This window comes from Vespula vulgaris, chromosome 10 (assembly GCF_905475345.1).
Source record: "Vespula vulgaris chromosome 10, iyVesVulg1.1, whole genome shotgun sequence".
NCBI lineage: Eukaryota > Metazoa > Arthropoda > Insecta > Hymenoptera > Vespidae > Vespula > Vespula vulgaris.
Window position 1 is genome coordinate 5,660,799 of NC_066595.1, and position 17,298 is coordinate 5,678,096.

The 17,298-nt window shown below is 31.0% G+C and overlaps 3 protein-coding genes and 2 non-coding genes across 11 annotated transcripts in view; 2 read left to right on the forward strand and 3 right to left on the reverse strand.

Annotated features, from left to right (window-relative positions):
* The window catches only part of LOC127066756 (uncharacterized), a 146,415-nt gene extending 142,700 nt beyond the window's left edge, over nt 1-3,715 (reverse strand). For 4 of the 7 annotated variants that reach the window (XM_051000854.1, XM_051000853.1, XM_051000849.1 and 1 more), the window contains exons 1-2: nt 3,521-3,715; nt 1,770-2,126 (exon numbers count right to left, since the gene is read on the reverse strand). In XM_051000854.1, coding sequence (XP_050856811.1) covers nt 1,770-1,810 — 41 coding nt within the window. In that variant the 5' untranslated portion in view covers nt 1,811-2,126; nt 3,521-3,715. Of the gene's footprint in view, nt 1-1,769; nt 2,680-3,089 lie in introns of all 7 variants that reach the window. The other 3 variants (XM_051000851.1, XM_051000850.1, XM_051000852.1) reach the window with 3 other exon arrangements.
* Nucleotides 3,716-7,302: 3,587 nt separating this feature from the next.
* Nucleotides 7,303-7,375, reverse strand: Trnav-uac (transfer RNA valine (anticodon UAC)). Its single transcript has one exon. It is a non-coding gene; the product is annotated as a tRNA-Val (tRNA).
* A 3,406-nt stretch (nt 7,376-10,781) lies between these two features.
* Nucleotides 10,782-13,348, forward strand: LOC127067333 (tetraspanin-6-like). The gene is made up of 5 exons (XM_051002140.1): nt 10,782-11,025; nt 11,126-11,314; nt 11,428-11,586; nt 12,532-12,738; nt 12,823-13,348. The coding sequence occupies exons 1-5, from the start codon at nt 10,921-10,923 to the stop codon at nt 13,153-13,155; spliced, it is 993 nt and encodes a 330-aa protein (XP_050858097.1). The 5' UTR covers nt 10,782-10,920; the 3' UTR covers nt 13,156-13,348.
* Trnad-guc (transfer RNA aspartic acid (anticodon GUC)) lies at nt 12,334-12,405 on the forward strand. The gene has a single exon. It is a non-coding gene; the product is annotated as a tRNA-Asp (tRNA).
* A 150-nt stretch (nt 13,349-13,498) lies between the features above and the next one.
* Nucleotides 13,499-17,168, reverse strand: LOC127067336 (CD63 antigen-like). The gene is made up of 5 exons (XM_051002141.1): nt 15,686-17,168; nt 15,368-15,556; nt 14,983-15,147; nt 14,174-14,389; nt 13,499-14,080 (listed from the first exon to the last, which is right to left on the reverse strand). Exons 1-5 carry the CDS (start codon nt 15,746-15,748, stop codon nt 14,018-14,020), a joined length of 696 nt encoding a protein of 231 aa, XP_050858098.1. The 5' UTR covers nt 15,749-17,168; the 3' UTR covers nt 13,499-14,017.
* Nucleotides 17,169-17,298: the final 130 nt, after the last annotated feature.

The following is a 17,298-nucleotide window of genomic DNA, read 5'->3' on the forward strand; positions in this document are numbered from 1 at the left end:
TATATTATTAAATCAAAAATTGTTAACGTCAGGCCAAAACTATAATTATATCTTGTAAAAGGTTTCGCTAAATATAAACGATTAAAATTTAATCAGAACGAAAACGGTTCGTGTCTACGTTACGATTTTTTATTTATCCATTTCATCGTTTCAATTTAATGGGCAGTATTTATTTCGTATTGTTTAATCTTAACGATCAAGTATAATTCGTAAGCGTCTATCATTTTATTGTATCTAATTTTATATATATATATATTTTTTTTTATCGCTTTTCTGTAATTTAATGATCAAGTTAATAGCAAGAATAACGGTAAAATTGCAATTTCTTCGAAATTCAGTAAATATCGTCTTTCAGAAATGTCGAAACAGTATACGAGTCGCATTTCGGCGAAGATAAATTCTTCTTAATGTGTTTTTCGTATATAGAACACGCTGGAGAATTCCTCCCTATCGATCGCATGGTGAAGGTCATGTTCGCGACACGCTAACATTTGGGTCTCGGTTGCTACGACGTACAAATATACATATTGTATACATATGTGCGTGTATATATTATATATATACATATATATGAATATATATGATATATACTTCTCTACACATATAGATTTACTACGTTTAATTTTAGGCAAAAATATATTACTATATAAATATAAATATATAAATACACACACACATATATATACATATATCGTAAGAATAAAATATGGATGGAATAGAATAATAAAAACGAACGATATCCAATATGGAATATAAAATAAATAAAAAGAAAATATAACAATAAGAGAAAGAAAAAATGAAAAACTTGGAAAAAAAATGTATAAGATACTGGAGAAATGAGAAAGAGAATTTGGAAACTTCACAGTAGGATTTTCTTAACGACGAATAATTCGTCGGAATAATAATGTTAAAATGAGCCGGTGAGTGGGACGACACTCGAATGATTTTAGGTTAGGTTAGGTTCGCCCACTTTGTCGTCTGATCGGACGGAAGTACAGAAAATGGTATTGTATACGTGGGCGAGCGTGTAAAGTAAGAAAAAGAAGAAGAGGAGAAAGAAGATGGAAAAGAGAAAATAAAAGAAATCACGGAAGAAATGTTAATGCAAGGTGTTCTTCTTTTCCCGAGATATTCGATAAATTATTGGTAACAGAAGGTAGCGGGCAAGAATAAAAAGTAGTAAAATAACGTGCAATCTGACTTAATAACATATAATTTAGATTCAACCATTCAGCCGACATAGGAACGTATTATTCTTTTATTATTAATGTCAAAATTTACGTTCTGATCTTAATCGTCGTTATCGATAAAAATACGATGTATTTATTACAATCAAAAAAAGGCTAAAAACTTTTATCGCATTTCCATGAAATTATTCGATCAATATCCTAATGATATACAAAATCGCCGAATTAGTAATTTAATTTAATAACTATTCGTAGCTACTAAGGTTATCTTCATTCGATATTAGAAAAGAAAAAAAAAAAGAAAAGAAAATATCGTACATTCTCTCTTATTTTCAAAATTCTTAACAATAAAATAAAATAAAAATAAATTTATCATTCTAAATAGAATCTGTTTCTGATTTACATATATACATATCCTAGCTCGAGTAATGGTCTATCATCTCAAATCAATAAAGGACTCTTACCTTTAGCTTCTTAGTAAACGCATTAAGATAGACAATAAAAAATTATCGCAGTAATAAAAATGCAAGAGACGCGAAGGAAAAAGAAAAATTGAAGAATAGAATAAAAAGAATGACTTACCTTTTCGAAGGCTTCCAGCGCCGCTTGAGCACTCCCAACATGAGTACAAAAAAGGAACCCTTTCTTTCTTGATACGGAGCTTAGGGAGTCACTGATGAATTAGTGCAGGCGTCGAGAAGTTTTCGATTCGTCTTCGTAAAGAATTAACAGCGTTAACCACAGTTCACTACCGATCTCACCAATCTCACAAATGGGACCACACAAGCACCGAAATGCGTACTGTTTATCGACACTCGAGTCGCGACATGTCCTTTGGATCGAGAGGGCTGTTTTGCCCTTCGAAATTCCTCGAATTTTTCTTACTCTTATTTTCCTTTTACACGACCTGCTACGCACTGTTTTCTTCTTCCTTTTTTTCTACTCGAGATCAAACATGTTAATATTTATTTATTTATTTATTTATGTACGTACGTTATACATGTATATTATCTATCGGAGGTCGAAAGGACGCGAAATTTTATCGATCAAATTCGACGCTATAAGATGACGATGCGCAATATAACGACATTGCGAAAAAAGAACGAAAAAGAAAAGAAAACTTTTCGATTAGTTTCACCATCTCATTCTTTACCACATAAGCAATCTCGTTCTAATTAACCTCAAAATTAATTGCCATATAACGAACGAAACAACCAAATGACCGAAACCCTCGATCAATGGGTTCGAACGATAAATCACCGAACCGGTCTAATTAAGACGATAACTAATTAACTACTCGCGCGTGCCTTCGTACCACCATCGAGCGACATAAACGAGTTTCCCTTCGATCTAATACGAATCCAATAATTCGAGAGAACTATTATTTCATCTTTTATACAAGTTTGTCCAGTCAATATTAGAATCGCAGGATTAACTCGTTTCACGATCTAATAAAATGTATCACTCAATTGATTACTTTCGAATCGTTAATCTAAAACGAACAAAATTATTAGTCGATCAACGTACTTCGCAAGGTCGATATTAACGAAATAATTACCGACGGAGGAATAAAAACCGTTACAAGATTCTACGTCTTTACGGAAAGAAAGAGAGAGAAAGAAAGAAAGAGAGAAAGAAAGAAAGAAAAAGAAAGAAAGAGGAAGAAAAAGAGAGAAATAGAGAGACAGAGAAAGAGAAGGAAAAGTTCACTGTCACTACTGTAAACGACGTAACGAGTGCAATGGACCGTTCACGGGAACGCACTTACGACCGTTGGAACGCACTAAGAAGAACGTCTACGTTGTGTGGAAACGAACTTCTCTGTCGTGCGTTTCAAGGAATAGGAGAAGATATAAGATGAAAAACGTGTATATATATATATATATATATATATATATATACCGATAATGCGGGTATCGTTCGAGATGCGATGCAGTCGTCGGATGCAACGACGAAGACGTTCGATGACGTTCGCCGATGCTGCCAGGCGCTTTTTGGTACGTGGCCAAAACGGAAGAAGCCGATGGTAGAGGGAGATGAACGAGAAGGAAGAAGAAGAAGAAGAAGAACAAGAAGAAGAAGAAGAAGAGGAGGAAGAAGAGGAGGTGCAGGAGAAAAAGAAGAAGAAGAATAAGAAGAACGCGAAGAAAAGCGCCCGTGATATCTTTGAAAAAAAATACGACGCGAGTTCGTTGCCCGAACGCCAAGCCAAGAGAGAAAGAGAGAAAGAAAGAAAGAGAAAGAGAGAGATGCGACTCGACTCAAGAGAGAGAGAGAGAGAGAGAGAGAGAACGAAGAAAAAATGGCGATTGAGGTTCGTTCGAAATACCAACCCGCTCTTCGTTTTTCTCGATGTTTGTACTGTACGCCGGGTACGATTACGTGATAAATTCTTGGACACTTTCGGCCGGCGAGGATTATCGTATAGCGTTGGCGTTCGATCTCATGAAAGAAAAGGTAGAGAGAGAGAGGCGCGCGCGCGCGCGACGAAAACGAACCGGCCGCGCGCCGAACTCGAGCTAAACTGACGAGAAAGAGATGGGAGACACGCGGTACCCCACTTCTCGGTCATCCCCACCACGACGCAGCACGCAACCTACAGCGCCACACCGCGGCCATCAACATCAACTGACCACAGCCGACCGACTTCAGGTGCGTCTCGCGCTCGATTTACCTTAACCTCTCTCTTTCTCTCTTTCTCTCTCTCTCTCTCTTTCTTTCTTTTTGAAAATCTTCCTTTTTTCTTTTTTTCATATTTGTAATTTTTATTGCGTAACAAACGACGAGCAAGTTTCTATTCAAATTTATTCGTATTCAATTATTCGGAGATTTATTATTTATTCGTTATATATTTTATATATGCTATTTTTATATATTTCTGTATCAGATATATGAAACGTATAAATGAACGCATACATAGAGATATGATCTCACGTTTACGCGCTTACGAAGAAGAGAAGATAGTCACAAGTCGATCAACAAAAATCGATGGTAAAGAACTATAATCCTTACCAACATCTTTTGATTTTTAGCTCAAATAAATGATATAGTAAATTTTGTTATTTAATGGTGTTGAACATAACAATCAAGGAACTTTATTTGAAATAAAGAGAAGCACCAATCAAATGCTTTAGTAATACAATTTTTAAAAATTCGAAAAGTGAAGTTAATCATTTTCAACTATAGATTGCTCAGTTCTACTACTTTGATAATAACGTATAATAATAGACTCAAATAATGAATAAGTTAATTTTTTTAAATAAATAATCAATATATATATCAGTATTTTAATCAGTATGAATAATTAAGTCCAAAGATCGTATCAATTATATTACATACTAATATTTTATTATAAATACTGACCATTTATCGAGAATACTGATACAATAAATAAAAGTCGAATATACTACCTACGTCGGTTTCTCAACTTTTGTTGACACTCGACCATTCTCGTGTACGAAACGTTAAGATTTATCTCTAAGATTAATACTATCAAATGAGAAGTAAAAGTAAGATACTCGATTATAAAATATATTACAAAGTTCTTATCGATATATATTGCATCGTATTAAAATTTTAAGAGTCTTTCAAATCCCTCATGATTTTACTTGTGACCCGTTTGTATTCGTTTCACGAGTACGTTGAGTACAGTACAGCTGTGCCGACTTCGGCGTTATTCGGCTACGATCGCGTGCAAGAGAATCGATTTTTCCTACGGTTAGTGTACAGAACGAAATCGGAGTTGCCATGCGGACGATGGAAGCAGGTGGATCTGACCGACATAACGTGCTATTCATCATTCGAAAAAATGAATTAATATTTGAAAATCTAATTGTTTCTATGTCGATTGCTCGATCTCAGTCGAATTCAATCGAATTGGAATCGAAAATTAAACTCGATTTAACTTCTCGTTAGAACGAGTAAATCATTCTAATGTACGTTTTTAAAAAGTGAATTTTTGTCTCTTTTTACATTTCCTCCTTCTAAATGAAATTTTATAATTCTTTTCGCAATCATATCGATCGTGTAACATAATAGCAACAAAACCGAGTTTTTATATTTCTTAGTTCTATAATCCTTCTCGTATCATGAAGATAGAAAAAAAAAAGTAATAGAGAATAATATTAGACGGTTTATCGAAGTAACCCAGCCTTTTTATGATATTATTTCTTTCGATAACGTATAGATGCATTCGTAAGCTCCAATTGCACTTTTCTTAATGGAATTATTTATACTTTAAGCTCGAGTAATCCTCTTAAAATTGAATGATCACGTTCTATATCGCGTTGAAATGAAATAATGCAAATTTGAATATTTCTCAATTCTGTCTGTCGTCGAATAATATTAATTAATTATTACCATTATTTTGTTAACATTGGTTAATACGTAACAATTCTTTCTCGGAAATCGAAAATATTAAATCGAAGTATTCTTCGTGGTCACTCGTCTGCAAAGAATTCCTAGAAACATCGGTCGTTTCCAACCTGTTATTATTTCTTTTTCTTTTTTCATGCACGTTACATAAAATCGATTTCTTCGTGTTCTATTATCGAACATTTCGACAGCTCCATATAGCCAAATATCGCATTATATAATAATATATAACTTGAATGTTTCTTGAGTGAAACGAATGTTAAAAGTAAAAGAAAGAAAAAAGTAAAAGCAAAGAAAGGAAAAATAAAAAAAATAAAAACGCTCGTAAAAATCGTAGACAACCTGACCGTTGTAATTCCTGAGCGGCACGATCATCGTGATGTCTGAAAAATATTTTTACACCGGTTCGTTCGTTGATCGTAAACTCTGGTACAAAGAGTTGCTTGTTAGATGGTTAAAGCCTTTTGCAATAGGCTACGACGAATCAGTGTATACGTAAGATGTACACACATATATATACATATATATACATATATATGCATTTGCATCGTATCTATCCCCATAAAGACTTTCCACCGAGTTTCTTTTTAATACGGTCTACGTATTCTCGCGAAACAGAGAAAGAGAGAAGGGTAGAAGTCACGTGGCTCACTAGACATCTCGCCAAGAGATAAGGTATTCGAGGGTGCTCGAATGAAAAGGCACCCTAGAGGGCATTCTCATGACACTTGACCTACCTTTCTTCACTCTGGAGATTTATTAAGCGTGTTAAGTGTATACCGTCGAATTCCTCTTCCTCTATTTCGAAGAATACAAATTTCTTCGAAGAAAGCAACTTCTTTCTCTTCCAAATTCTCTATCAGTTTTTATTTAAATTTTATGTTTACGAAAGTACAGATTAATGTCGTAATAACAGATTAATCAATGTTAATTAGAAATACAAATTGATTCTTGATCGTTCATAAGATGGCAAGATAACGAAATCATTTCTCGACTTCATTTTCTTTGTCCGTCATTCAATGGATCGTAGTTTTGTGATCCACTGTCGTTTCCTGTCTCCTCTCTTTCTATCTCTCTTTCTCTCTTTCTCTCTCATTACTTTCCATGCCTTTCTCCAGTATCTCGTCGTTATGAGATAAAATACCGAGCAAGGAAGAAACTGTGGAATTGCGAATTGCGATTAAAAACCGGATTCATTCTCGTTACCGGTTGGAAAAAAACGAGAGGAAACGAAAGAACGGAGGTGCAGGTGGAGAGCCAGGTGGCTCATGGTAAGGAGAGGAACAGTGAATGAACGAAGGAACGAAAGGATGAAAGAAAATTCTCTTTGCTCGCATTGCTCCGAAGCGGTTCACTCTTGAAGCGGTCGAACGTAAAAGTACGACAAGACGAATGTGAGCACGAGAGTCGAATACCAATCACAATTTCCTTTTCCTTCTCTTTATCTTTATTCCCGTTCTTTCTGCGTCTAAAATAAAAAAATCTTTGTTATTTCGAATGCGTCTTCGAGAACGATCGATGCTCCAACATTATTGAATTCATCTAGAGAAAGTTGAAGTCGAAACATTACAAAGATTATAAGTTTACAAATAAAAACCATGATCATTTTTCAGAATATATATATATATATATATATATATATATATATATTTAAAAATATATATATAATATATATTTTTTATAAGAGAAATAAATATATAATAAACATTTAATTAATAATACGATAAAAAAAAAAAGTAATTGGTTCCGGCCGGGATCGAACTGGCGACCTTCTGCGTGTAAAGCAGACGTGATAACCGCTACACCACGGAACCTTGGTGTTAGTTTCTTTGTATAAGTATATTAACTAAATTTATTGTATATGTAACTAATTATTTATATCAATTAATATTTAAATACATTCAATATATCTTATTACATATACTAAAAACTAATTTTTGAAGCAGACATTTTTGTCTAAAAATGCTACGTAAAATAACCTTCGATGTCGATAAAATAGATTACTTTTTTTCGATATGAGTATGTTTGATAGATGGCAGGCAAATACATACTATTTACTTTTAACTTCCTAAATATGAATGAAATAGAAATAAAAATTATATATATATATATTTTGTTTAACATCAATGATTTATATCTGTACTTTAAACTTTCAAAATCCCATATTCTAATTATAAACGTCATTATATCTCGTGATTGATCAAAGTTATAAGAAAGTTTAATAAGAGAAATTTGCACGGCTATGAGCTGCAAAGTTTTTAATACTCTTGATCTTTTCTAATTATAAAAGTCAACATAATTTCTTTTTTATCTATAAGATTTTTATCTATCTGAGAATATCTATAAATTTGTTTACATATTTATATAAAAGTAAACATTTGCAATCGAAATCATATATAGTAAAAAATTACTACTTTACATTGTTTATGAGATAATCGACATCATAAGTATTAGACTAGTTGACTTTTCATACACTATATATATATGTACGACTAATTGATTATTCGTTTAAAAAACGATCGTCAGGCTACATATTTTGAAGTTGTTTAAAATGATCTTCAGCTTTTCAAAATACATGATCGTTTGATTTGTAAGTAATGTATTATGCGTAACACAGGATATGAATCACAATACAATATGGATCTGGTAGCCATTCCATTAAAATGCCGATTTTAGATTTAAGAGTTTAGATTTAGTACATTACATTAATAAAAGAAAACAATGAAATAAAACTATTTCTTATAAACACTATGTCGACAAATAAATTCTAGAATATTTCTTTTTCTTATACCTTTTGAGAAACTTTGTCGTTTATGTTCGCCGTAATTTGACCGCTATATCAACGAAGCATTTCGAGAGATCCATGTTTCACAAGTATTCGTTCAACTATTTGGATAACTCTTCTGTTAAAATGTCGGCGATTTGGATAACGATCTGTGTAGTATATAGCAGCCATAAATGCGTCGCCGACGTACTCACCTAATGCGAGGACCATGTTGGTGTGCTCTCGATTACTGTATGTTGCCATGTCGACAAAATGACGAAAACTAATAGCCCATACCGAAAACGATAACAATCCATGACATTGGTGCTGTCCGTGAATAAAAGAACAACAAAAACAAAGTTTACAGGATATCCAAGTGTACGCGTACTCAGTCTATTATCAACACCAATTTATTTATAAATAAAACCTCATATGGAAAAATGACACTGTACATTTACGACTTATTTTTTCAATATATGTACGTATAAATTCAATTCTCTATTGTAGAACTCAGATCGGTAATATATTCTGTGTATTACTAATAAAATTATTGTTATTGATCCAGTTTGAGTTTTTGATCATTTATGCTCATGTAAGTAGTCGAATAAAATACTACATTTGGCGACTTTAATATTAATAGAAATAAATATGATTGTGTCACAAAGAAGAAGAAATGATAAAGAACACAATGAATAACGACAGTGGAATGCCATTGTGCAACCCGAATAAAAAGTCGGGATATTTGTTTTCAAAATGGAAGCAGTGGTTATGTGCTTTCAATCTGTTATCCACAACTAAGAATATAATCGATTTGAAAAGATATATGAACGAAAAGATTGAATAATTGAATAAAGCAAACGGTAGAAGTATGAACAAGATATTTTTAATGTAAAACTATATAATATATTATATGTAATAATTAAAAAGATTAGATATGATAAAATTCTAAAATAATTTCTTAGAAAAATTCTAAATTCTTTATCATTCTTATTTATTAATGTTGATATATGCATACTTATTAAATACTATTTGGATAGTTATAAGATTTTAATAAGATAAAACATCTTTCTTTTTTCTATTATTAAAAACTTAGATTTTGCTTAGATTTTTAAACAATAGTAATAGTAATGATACAAAGAAGTAGTTAATATTAAGCCATTCGTGTCTTAAGCTTCATCGTGGTAAGACCGATACATGATTTTACTTTTGGTGTAATGTATATCAACATTTTCTATTTTTTAAACAATTATAAAAAATATTCTTATTTATCCCTAGTTTCTTATCAACAATAATTTGTATTAATGCTTGCATCTTTGTGTTAGTTTCGTGTAATGCAAGTTTTAATCTTGATATTGTTTATCTTATCTCAATGTTATTTCTATTGTTCTAAACAATTACGCCTTGCTTCCGTTTGATATAATTGTTCGAATTTTATTTGTTGTAATATTTTGCTCTCTGCTTGTAATTGTCCATTTTGATTTTCGAGTAGTAATAATTCCATCTTCGAATCTTTGATCTTTTTGAAAACAAATTTTTTCAACTTTAACATGTTTCAAGATTTTCTCTTTGAATTTAAGTATTTTATTAAGAATTAAAATTGATAAAATTACAAAATTATTTGGTATAAGAAATTTACTAGTATCTATTCGTTATTTTTGGCATATTTTTTAACAATGTTTAACAATACGTTCATTAACTCATTCAATTCCGATTGAATTAAAAAAAGGATCCTAGTATTCTGTTTACGCTAGGATTTTTTCACAGGGGAAAATCTTAGCTCATCGGGTAATCCCTGGAAATATGATCACCTTTATTACAAATATAACATTCGATAAATCTATTTCGATTTTCTTTACGTGAAAGAACAGAATCAATGTATGGGCTATATGAACTGGATCAAATATAGTCACTGTCAGTAATATCGATATATTATTGATAAAGTTGTTATTATTTACGAAGTAATTATTAAAGAAATAGTTGCTGTGATGTATCGTTACTCATACGAGTGTATGGAATATTAGAAGTGTATATTTATCCGCATACATACTACCGATAATAATCAAGAGAAAGACGATAAAAAGAATATAGATAAAGAAAATACATTTTTAAGTTTCTAGTACGTTATATAAATTTATCTATCATACACACTGTCAAGTTTGCTATGTCATCGAGTATTATTGTCTTATCATTTAATTATTGTGATTTTATTATTAATTTTCTATCGTACTTTTTATTCTTGACACAAATAAAATATAACTAAAATGTGCCCATGCCTTCTTTTATATTATTTACGCGATCAATCATCAACTGCTTTAAATATAATCCATTTTATAGGAAATATGAAATTGAAAGTGAAATTAATATTTGTCTTCCGCAAAGAAAAGAAAAAGTTTAGATATATCTTTGATGTGCAATGTTTTTCTGAGAAATACATATAACAGGATGATACTAACTGATAGTAACAACAACGACTGTCCGAGTTATTACTACGAGAACACTCGTTAACTGTAGTACTCAATAAATGAGCACTCTGTACGCTTAACAATAGGATTATAATGTAAATTGTTTGTCTGCTTAAGAAGAAAGTAAATAAAAATGTGGCTAAATGATGAAGTTTTGTTATTACTCTCTCGTAAGAAATATCCGTGGATCGGTACGGTGTTACTTAGTGTTTACTTTACGATCACCTTTGCAATAGTGGTAAGTGCAACTTAAAATGCAATTTTTTTTTCATAAATAAAGAAAACCTTAAAGCTCGTTAATGCTCGTTAATGAAATATCATTATCATTACTTTTTCAGCTTGTAGGAATAGCATTATTGTTACTATGTTTCGGAATAAAATTACGCACATTATGGGATTTGATTTTACTGGAGCCATATCTTACAACAGATAATACCATTTTATTTTCGATTTCAATCATGGTAATGGCAAGTGCTATTCTTGGAATAATATCAGCCTTTACATATTCTCAAAAAGGTCTGTTAACGGTAAGATATTTTACAATTTAATATCGAAACTTATGATATTATGCATGTATATTAAAAACAATTCATATTCAAATACAAGATCGAATGATTGAATTTGGTTCTTTTTTTTTCAGAGTCTGCTATTAATCTTTATAATATTCTCCATTACCAATATATATACAATAGGTTTTAGAGAAAAAAATTATATATCTGAATTAGACCTTTATTTGCTTTTGACCAAAATAATGAGACAAAATAAATTTACTGTTTCATTCCATTTGATGCAAAAAAGTGTAAGTTATTAAATATTAATTATATAAATTAATATATATGTTTCATATCCATTACATACGCGCTATGCTTAATGTATTGGATCATAATTAACTCTTAGTTCACTTCCATTCAGAAATTAACTATAATCATCTATTATGAATGTAGATTTATATTACATTATGTAGATTAAAAATTCCTATAATTATATCTTTTGTATTATTCGAATTTATAACTATAAATTATACTTTATCAAGTAATTTTTTTTCACACGTCAGATAAATTTTTTATTTTAATGTGTATTATTTAAATATAATATACTTTAATCTTTACAAGACTTTAAATAAGTTTGATACTTTTTAACTTTAAATGGGAAAAAAAAAACATAAACGAAATAGATTACACTTTTAGTTGCCAATAATCTTATTATCATTGTCGGTAACTGTTCTCAATCGGTAACTGTCCTCCATCGATAATTAAATGATATAAATTGTAAATAATTTTCGGAATTCTCATTATTTATTTACTTATCGATTTCTTCTCTTAATATAATAAAACAACCATTATTATAATAAGATTTCTATATATTTATATAATATCAATAATCATTGTTGTAAATCAAACATATTTAATTCCCCAAGAATACATGATTATCCCAGATAAATATCGGTAAATACAAAAATATTTATAAATAATAAATTATTTTTTTATAAATAGAGATACCAAAAAAATGGGTATATATTATAAATATAAATAAATATGTACCAAGGTCCTCGGTAGTATAGTGGTTAGTATCCCCGCCTGTCACGCGGGAGACCGGGGTTCGATTCCCCGCCGGGGAGGATTTTTTTTATTAAAAAATAATAAATTAACTCTATATAATCGTAATAATCTTTCACCACAGATTATAGTTACGTCAAATTTTTTTATAAAATATTCGAAACTGAAAAAATTTTATTGGTTTACAGCTTTCTTGTTGCGGAATTCGTTATTATGAAGAATGGGTAGACAGGTACGGAATTATTCCAGCATCTTGTTGCCAAAATTCGACTCTATATTGTGATAAGGATGATCCATCATTATTTAAAGATGGTTGCTTCGATATAATTACTAAAATATTAAACACAACTTATCAAAATTCAATTGAAATAATCATAACATTAAATGTTTTCTTCGTAAGTAGTATATACAAATACTGTGACATTTTTATATATACATTAATGAAGTCTCAGTTAGTGAAAATTATATATGTATTTCAGATAATCATATTATTTTCGGGATATTTCAACTATTACATTCTGCAGAAAATGAAAAGAAACAAAGCGACATTTATTACATTACCAAGAATACTGGTACCAAATGATTCAAAAATGAAAGTATATAATAAGAATTGCCAACAAACACCATCTACATTGGACAACAATACAGTCCAAGCAGGAAACAATACAGTCCAAGCAGGAGACAATACAGTTCAAAACAATAGTCCTGTCGTTTACAATCCTACTCCTCCTGTCCCTCCTCCAATTAATGAAAATATTGAACCGTTATACCCTTATTTAACCATGCCTGAACCGAGTATTCAAAGATACTAACGTCTAAAACAATTTCAATTAATTTTATTTGGATTAAATATTACACATCGTTATAAAAATCTGTAAAGAAACAATCTATCGTTTATATTCATAAATTTTGTTAATTATATTCCAAAATTGATATGTAACTTCATTAACTGGTATTATAAGGATGTTATTTTTGTAATAATAAATAATTATTAGCGCAAACTTATTATATATATATGTGTGCGTGTATATATATATATGTATGTATGTATATATATATACATACATATACCTACGTGTACATTATATAGGTGCTTTTATTAAAAAGAGATTTAGTTTGATAAATCGATATGAGTTTTTGCCGATAACAGTACGTGACATTTATCTATTAACTACAAAAACATTTAGCATACACGTTCACACAAGTTAGCTTAAATATATTCATAATAAGTGTATGTATATACAATGTGATTCATAAATGCATATAAATTCTTCAGGAATTAAATTTACATACTGATATAAGTAAAAGAAAATGCCATATGAACATATATCCTATATATCCTTGCTTATATTAGTGTATAGATTTAAACCCTGACATATCGACATACATTTAACAATCACCATGTATACTTTCACAAACACGTTACAAAAATATAACAAAATGCAAGAAATATTTATCATCTTTACTTTTACTCATAACAAATAGTGATCAATCGATTAAATATACTTTCCATTATCAATCATTTTTTCATACGAGGAAACGATTCTGTCACAGTTCTGATTCCTGCGTTATTTATGAAAATCAGCTGATATAATCAGATGTAAATCGCGTAAATTAAATATAAAAAAATAATATAAAAAAGAAAATTCGTATGAAAAATTAAACGACCTCGTTTCATTTATTGGTCTCTCTTTTTATGGCCATAGCTAGACAACAAGCAAGTATTATACCAGCGATCTGAAACAAAAAAAATATAAATGATGTTAATAATTCTATTAAATAATTTTCGATATTCGCACATTAATAATGATTATCATCGATCGTACTAACCTCTATGAAAGCAATACCGATTCCTACACCGATCAATATAGTAGCTCCTTTTTGAACACGCATTTTCAATTTATCGAAGCAACCTTCCTTGTTAACGTCTAGACTTCCAATCGCACAAGGATTTTGCATTTTCATGCAGCAAGAAGGTGGCAAAGTCCCTATGAAGGCATTGATTGTGTTCCAATCGTTTGGTCCGTCTACCCCGCAGCACATCAACTGTGATACAGTGAGTTTTGTATTATATACATGATTTCGAATGGAACACAAAATAAATCATATATACTTTTCAATCGTATAAACTTTTCGGATATACGAGAGATCTTGCTGGATCATGATCATTCCCTTTTCTTCTTGATCACAACCATCAAGATTATAAAAAAGATTTTTAAAAGAAAAAAGAAAAAAAACAGAAAAGAAAAGAATATACGCTTCACGACGAAATAAAAATAAAAATTATCTTGATACATCTTAAAAAAAAAAAGAAAAAAATGATAACTTCAAGAAATTTCATCCGATTCACTTGATATCATCCATTGAGAGGATGCAATGTCCCTATTACAAAATTTTTTATGAAACTGAACATTAAAAAACATTTTGAAATGTCAATCGTAATAAAAAGAAAAATCAAATATTTCGTTCACTTCCTTCCAATATCGAAACTGGATAGTGTAAACAAGATATATGTAAGTATAACAGGTTCGCATTGGTTTCATTTAGAGTTAAAAGCGATATCGATTTCAACGCGCTTAACGTTACTCTATCGACAAAGCCATCATAGGCTCGCCGTGTTCCAGATTCGGTCTACCGACCTTGTTCTGCACATTATCCCAGGCAAACTTGTCTGCGTCAGTATAATTCTTCATCGATTCCTTCAACGTATCCTTCATCGCCATACTGAAATCATTTTTGAAGACTGCCGCTGCAATTCCAACCGCGAGTTCGATCACGAAAATGATCAAGAGCGCAGCTGCGAACTGGAAAAAGAAGATAAGATCAAGGTCTAACAATCAATCATAATTTATCGACAAATAATGCGAATAATTCATTCAGAGAATATGATAATTTAATTTTGTGTATACATTTGTATACACACAAAGTCATTAAAGATCATAAATTATATAAAAATATACGTAGATATATGCTTGTGTAAAAAATAAAAAATTGCATTGTTATATTATATAGACAAATCCTTACTGCGATCAGCATGTTATAGTGTTCCTTGATCGCACCATAACAACCAAGGAAGGCGACAATAAAAACAATAACACCAGCGACTATGAGGACAATGGGAGGTGCCATTATTCTTCCTTCGACAAAATGGCTAAACTCGCCGACATCTCCGAGAACGAGAGCTCCCGCTACGATGATCCCAATACCAGAAATCTAAAGGAGATTTTTTTGTCGATTGTTATGAGTATTGTATTATACATCATAAAATAAATGAAAAAAGGAAAGTAAAAAAGCAAGAGAACAAAAAGTTGAATAAAACGTTTCACGCTTTAACAAACTTACAGCGAAGATCAAATTGAAGACGAAGAGGATGTATTTGATCAAGCTCATACCGCAGGACTCCATGATGATATTAAATTTATAATAACAATAATATTATTATAATATCTGATTCTATATAATAATAATCCTATTACTATAAATGTAAAAAGGAAGTCGACGGAAGTATATAATCAGTGATTTTTACGAGCAACGCGTCATAATCCCGCGTCCTGCGCGAAGCAACCGGTGCACAGTAAAGCGATTTACATTCTGAGGAGTAAAAGCACTGAACGAGTTCGATCGAAATCCTCGAGAAGCTTCGAAAGAAAGTAGCGCGCCACCAACAAGGATCCCCATTGGTCCTATTCCATGGTGCTCGAGGACCTACTGGAGAACGCATCGAAACGGGACCGGCTCGTTATTGGTGGTTGATTCGTCGACGAACACTCATTTTATGTTTTTCCTTTGTAACCATAGATACAACGACGACGACAACGACGATGATATTTGCTAAGTAAGGAAAAAGAGTTCGTTGCTCGCATTTATCACATTACAAGGCCATGATCCTTCAATCTTAAAATCTCCGGAATTTATTTTTCTTTTTTTTTTTGTTTTAATTTTTCTACCAATTTTCTCTTTAAAAGAAGTTGCGCTATTTTGTCGCCTTTATTATGCAACTCTAATAAATAATGACATAATGAAATAACTTTTAATCGGATTAATCTCGTCGGTCTTTATTAACGGCTTGCAAAAAAGAAACAAAAAAATAAGATCAAAAAAGCCGCAATATCTATAATTAAATTGAAAACAATTTCAATTGAGAAATGAAAATCGCTTGTTACTTAAAAGTCCAAAGTAATTTTCAATTAGTGCTGCTTAAGTTCATTCGTTATTAACGAGTGAGATCCATCAACAACTCGCCCAATTTCATTCACCAAGTTCAACGACCCAGTTTGCCTTCCAATTACTTTCCTTTATTCTATTATCGTACTTTCGTTCACGCGATTATTTCTATAACTATCTCTATCTGATAGAATTCTTTTTATTCACCTCGAGAATAAATACGTACGATCATACGGGAGGAATAATATTTTTTTTCGAAACTATATCTATTATCTAATTATGTTTTTTTTATTTGATTTGTTTTTTATTATTATTGTTATTATGTCTTAAGACTTTACTCGTGTTCTGTTTTTTGCCCTTGTTACCTATGTATGTCGATCGCGTGACGCCCTCTCAAAACACATAGTCTCGTTCGATCGTTACTTTTCTAGTCCGACGAACTTTGAAAGCATTTACATCATTCTTTTTCTTTCTTTCGCAGTAATCTTTCGTTTTAATGAAAAGAACATGTAGGTAAACGTTTTAAATCTAAGAAAACCTTTTCTTTAGGAAATATAATACGAACAGGATTAACTTTTATCGCTAAATCTTATTTTTATATTCAAAAAGGGATATAATAATATATATGTAAAAATAATTTCTGGATAAAATGAACGTTCGTGTAAGTAGGTTAATGGAAGTACGATAAATGCAGGAACTAGAATCAATCGATTTACATGTCTATCGATGTAAATGTTGTCAAAACTTTAGCGAAGGAATAAGATGATACCAATAATCGTAAAAGTATCAGA